A 5,646-nucleotide genomic window follows, 5' to 3' on the forward strand; every position below is an offset into this window, starting at 1 on the left:
ACACTTAATAAACATTAGAATACAGAGCATGTGACATTATGATTTTCTTACTGGAACAAAAAGACAAAAGGATAAAGAATGAAAGAAAGAAATATGAATCAGGAAAGGAATATACTGCACTTTTTAAGCATTACTGTATTTTCGTAATAGACTAGACAGTACAAAATGTACCATTATCTTAAAACCAGCATACTAAATTGAGCCATGTAAATAAAAATGAATACAAAAGCAACTACAAAAAAGAATTTTGTGAAATAATTAAGTTGGTGCCCCAAAGCCAAGAGCTTGAAAGCCAAGGTTTTGCTATACCATTGTTAAGGTATTGTAGGGCTAAATGCAATGCTAAGGCTGTTGCTAGTTTATTGAAGCTTTTTCTAAGGTTTGTGCAGTATGTGATAATCTGTGTAGTTCAGAAGTCAGTGTCTGTAGTTTGAGATACCTGTGAGAATCTGTGTAGTGTTTGTAGTGTTGGGTATGTGAGTGTGTGTGTGTGTATGTGTGGGGTGTGGAGTGTGTCTGTGGATAAGTGCATGTGTGTGGCATATGTATGGTGTGAGAAATACGTGAGTGTATGTGGTGTGTATCTGTGTGAGAATATATTTGTGGCGTGGGTTGTATGCATTTTGTGGTGCGAGTGTGTTTATTTAAGCTGTATATGTGTAGTGTGGAGTGTGTCTGTGGATGAGTGTACGTGTGGCATGTAAATGGTGTGAGAAATAAGTGAGAGTCTGGTGTATGTAGTATGTTTCTGTGAGTATGTGTGTGGTGTGGGTTGTATGCATTTTGTGCTGTGAGTGTGTTTAATTTAATGTGTGTTGTGTGAAATTATGTAAAAGCCTGTCTGTAGTGTTTGTTGTCTATATGTGTTTGCGAATGCATATGTATGGCTTGTGAGATGAGTGTGTGGTGTACATGGTGTGAGATGAATGCGAGAGTCTGGCTGTACTTTATGTAGTGTGTGAGAAAGTGTTATGTGGTGCAAGTTTCTTTAAGTGGGGCTTGAGGTGTGTGAATGCTTGTGTTGTGTCTCTGTCTGTCTGTTTGGAGTGCTCTTAAATGTGTGTAGTTTATGCAGTGCATGCGAGTGTCTGTTGCGAGTGGCGTAAAGCTATGTGTGTTTGTGTATATATATATGAGGTAAATCTGAAATGTGTTTGTAGTATACAAATAACTAGAAATAGCTAACTAAAAAAACTAAAAAGGAGCAGTGTTCAGGATTTTAAGAATAGAACAGTTATACTAACAAATTACTGTTTGCAAAATTAATAAAACTGATAAACAATTTCAGAAGAATTAAGCAGATAATCAACAGAAACTGTGAGTAGAGCAAATCACTTGCCATAAACCTTACAGAGTTTAGTCCATAATCAGACATCAAGCCACTCGTGATCTGAAAGCTCCTGGATCAAGGTAAGGACTCTAGGGTTCACATGAAGACGAGATGTATTTGTCTTCTCCACTTTAGTGCCCTTCTCTGGGTTGATGGAGAAAAAACACCTTTTGATATAGAAGAAAAACAATGGAATATTAAAATGCCTTCAGTAATGGAAGAGGGAGAGTGGGGGGTGGGTAAATTAATAAATAATAATAATCACACACGCACAAACACTATACAAGTCTCCACTGTAGCAGCTACTTTTACATTTGTTTTATTTAAGTAAATTAAAAATATTGGATAATATCAATCAAAAATAAATAAATAAATCAATAAAAATAAAATAAAATAAAAAATTATACCTCTGCAGAAACTCCAAGGTTGATGCCAGGTCTGACGGATAATGAATGTTGAAACAATAATAGCTCCCAAACATCATGCACAGAGCAGAAACAAAAGAGGTGACTTTATCCTGAACAATGCTTCGATCCACACTCAGCATAAACCGCCTTGTAGAATAGCAGGATTGCCCTAACAGAATAACAAACAAACATGCAAGCAAAAAAAAAGTAAATAACTTTAAAGAATTCTAAACATTTATACTCAGTTTAGTGGAAAGGTTTTTTTTATTTTATTTTTTTTAAAGGTGAATTAAAATGCTTTTAAGCATGCAGGAATGTAAGGCTTTTTAAGGCCACTTTAAACAAACTTAAGAGCATACACTAACAAACCATGTGCAATCTGAATGTGTCAGAGAGAGAAAAGGTGAAAGAAAATGAAAAAAAAAACAAGTATGAAAACAAACACTACAGAAAAAATTAAAGAGCAAGGAAGTTAACTTACCACACACAACAATGGTGGGAGTCAAGGGAACTTGGTCCATCTGTACTTCTCCAGCAAGGCACGTGTCCTCCACATAACAGAACATCACGTCTTCCTTCTCATCAAAGTAGGACAATAGAAGCAACACCATCTCTTTGATGTCTTCTGAGCATCCACTCACCTCTCCCACTGTTGTTTTATGCTTTAACACAGCCTGTAGAAACTTTTTGTTCTTGTTGACACAAACAGTCTTCATGTAGTTCAGAAGCCGTTTCCCCTTCATATCCACATTTCGTGTGAAAGTCTCTTTAAGTCCAATTCCAGTGAGCTCCTTGAAGTGAACCACCATGCCAAGCTCACTGAACAAAAATGGCCATTCCTCCAGTAGATATTTTATATCTTTCCCCTGGTTGATTTGTTTACGCTGCGTGTAGAAAGTGACCTTCATAATTAGTTTGACCTCCTCTGGATTTACTTCAGTTTGCTGAGACATCATCTTCAGTTTTTCTTTCTTTTCTTCCTGGCTCTCAGGTGTCTCTCCAAGGGGCAGGAATTTTAAATCCCAGTTTATGCACCCATATGTGTCCTGGATTGCTGCTCTGCGTTCTGGAGGCACTTCATCTGTGTCTGAGTCCTCAGTGCATTTCTTTCGTTTTCTCATTTTTGGGGTTGTTGATCTCTTCACATTTTCTATCCTATTTTGTAATTGTTGACTAGAGAGTGATACCCTGAGCCAATCACATCTCCCTCTATTATGTCTTGCAGAGAATTTGGATATTTTGCCACCATCTTTTTGGCAACTTGAGTAGTATTCCTTTTACTTACACAAGAACTTTTTCGCATCATCTCACAAACTACAATCCGGACCATTTCTCTTCTCATTCGTGGACTTGGTCGTTTTCCTCTCTCTAATGACTGCATTAGGTCCTCTGGGAACTTCTCCTATGGAATCATGAAAGTATCCACCCAGTCTATATCAGGGCTTGGGCAGCTGTTGGAAGAGGCTGAGGATGAACTTCTAGGTGAAACACACTGGAAGAATCCGTGTGTGCTCAGTGAGGCACCAACAGGTGAGTTGCTGGTTTCAGGAGTCTGGCCTGCAAAAACATACACAAACATATCAAGAACACAATATGAACGTTTCTAAGTCTTTTACTGCTTATAATTGATTTTTCAATGCAGGCCACTTTGAGCAGTGGCTGCATTCTCTACTGCCATACCTGAATATCTCAGCTTCCAAGCAGCAACAACTTTACGGGCTTGAACTGGCCTCAGCGCTGACAGCAAATCAGCTTCCGTGATAAACTGAAAGTCACAATATGTCTCCACCCCAAGGGATTGTAAGGTCTCCTCTAGGATATCTTTTGTCACCTCTGGAAGGTCAGGTAACACCTCAGAAATGGCAGTGCGCAGTAATGATTGCTCTGCATCAGTCATCTTTAGATTCAAGGAAGAAAGACACCCGTTTTCAATATTAGAAATGAAAGATATCATTAAAAAAAAAATTGGTCAACTGACACAACAAGAGAAATGTCTACTCTGAGTATATGTCAGTGAGGACTTATAATTTCTCTGCATCTAAAATGAAGAAACTGCAGTCATTTTTGTATTTTTCCAAATTGTGTTTTATCAATTTTTTTTAAAGAACGCATGCCAAATTTCTATGACTGCTAAACCACAGTGGATAAAGTAATGTTTATTTAGACAGCACACTGTGTTTCAGGGGAATTACTTGGTTATTACTAACAATATATGATGTTAATGGATAAAAATCTACCAAGTCATTAATGTTAAGACATTGCAACCTTGAATTCCCTTTTGTCACTGAGTACAGATGGTATTCAGAAAGATAGTCAGCTTTATGTACATCTGTCACAAAATACACAACTGAATCATTTTGAATTAAAATAATAAGAAGCTCTCCAAACTCCATGGACTCTTCATTATTTACCACAAGGAAATGCCCTTTTTTATATGAAGTACCTTTATACTGTATGTCTGTGGAAACACTAGTGTCTTTTTCTGAAAAGACAAAATCCTTCACTGCATGTTTAATGGCATCACTGTACAGGCTGGGGTAAAAAGTACAACTGTCTTTGACTTGCAAAAGTGGACTGCACCCTGGCCCAGCTGAAAGATATGCCTGGAACATCTGATGTCTTTCAGATAAAGTTAGGCAGATGTTTTTAAAGTTTTTCAAATGTCTGGCGCATCTCTTGAAGTAGCTGTGTTTGCTTTCAAAACGCATGGTCCACAACCTGATCAAGGGGCCAAATTTTAAAATTAGGGCTGGATAGTGCCGCAAGAAATGGTGTTTTGGTTTTAGCGTGTTCTCGGGGAATAAACACTTTCTTGATTCCAAATACTCCTGGATTATAATGTCAAGGTAGGCTACCTGTGACAATGAAATCTTTTGTGCACAAATCATATCAACAATATCTTTAAGCTGGAGGGTTAACTGCCAAATATCATCTTCAGGATTTTGTATTTTGTCACCAATCAATACAGGGAGCAACCTTAAAAAATTCCAGTTCTGAATGGCTTGACCTGAAAGCTTGGACAGCTCAGAGTTGACAGCACATGGCTTTGTGAGAGCATCAGGTCCTTTGTACTTGAACTGCTTGATACGCCGGTTCAAAAGAGAATATGTAAGCCATTTCTTTTTCTTTATGAAATATTTCAAGTACAGTGCAATGTCATAGGCTAAGACACCCTCAAATATGTCATGGCCTAAACAAGGGGGGAGTCCAGGCTGGCAAACGTGAAAAGATGTCAGATCACTGAAAACAGATTTTACCTTTATGCCTTTGGTGTCTTGTCTGTCTTCCACTTGTAGCTGACCAACAGCAGAATTGTAACTCTCAGGGGTGCGCTGTGGACCACATATATTTGGATCATCACTCTGAAACTCATTCCGTGTGATTTCACAATACCTGCAAAAATACTGCGACCGACTAAAATTTTCAGTAAACCCACCAATGCTGTGTGAACCCAAATTATCACCAGCAATACAATACAGAGCCCCTTTGACTGTTTCACCCCCTACATTGATTCCATTTTCCTCTAAATCTTTTAAATCCACCAACATCTCGGAGAAAACCTTAGAATATCCAAATTGTTTAAGGTCATTCTCTCCACACAACAGAACAAGAAACATATGATCAGTATTGGATCGCACATGAACAGGTAAATTTGCAACAGAAAGATATACTGCAACAACTTTGTGCTTTTTCTTAGCTGAGCCAAGGGGATTGACAATTTCAAAAGCATCCTGATACAGAATTAGCTTCAGACATCTTGGATTTTCAATGAAAAACTGATTGGACTTGAAGTTCTGTCCATCACTTATGTCACCAAAAGCATCTGCATCTGTTTCAAAAGATTGTTGTGACATTGAAATACTCCATAAATCTGACTCTAATAAGCTACTCAATGTTTGTTTCACAGGT

At 37.9% G+C, this 5,646-nt stretch overlaps 1 protein-coding gene and 1 long non-coding RNA gene across 2 annotated transcripts; both read right to left on the reverse strand.

The window, feature by feature from the left end:
- Positions 1-816: 816 nt before the first annotated feature.
- Positions 817-2,688, reverse strand: LOC136677262 (uncharacterized). The gene is made up of 3 exons (XM_066654754.1): positions 2,219-2,688; positions 1,738-1,906; positions 817-1,497 (listed from the first exon to the last, which is right to left on the reverse strand). Exons 1-3 carry the CDS (start codon positions 2,643-2,645, stop codon positions 1,368-1,370), a joined length of 726 nt encoding a protein of 241 aa, XP_066510851.1. The 5' UTR covers positions 2,646-2,688; the 3' UTR covers positions 817-1,367.
- A 492-nt stretch (positions 2,689-3,180) lies between these two features.
- Positions 3,181-5,052, reverse strand: LOC136677264 (uncharacterized). The gene is made up of 3 exons (XR_010796349.1): positions 4,995-5,052; positions 3,418-3,634; positions 3,181-3,294 (listed from the first exon to the last, which is right to left on the reverse strand). It is a non-coding gene; the product is annotated as an uncharacterized lncRNA (long non-coding RNA).
- Between the last annotated feature and the right edge of the window lie 594 nt (positions 5,053-5,646).

This window comes from Hoplias malabaricus, chromosome X2 (genome assembly GCF_029633855.1).
Source record: "Hoplias malabaricus isolate fHopMal1 chromosome X2, fHopMal1.hap1, whole genome shotgun sequence".
Classification (NCBI taxonomy): domain Eukaryota; kingdom Metazoa; phylum Chordata; class Actinopteri; order Characiformes; family Erythrinidae; genus Hoplias; species Hoplias malabaricus.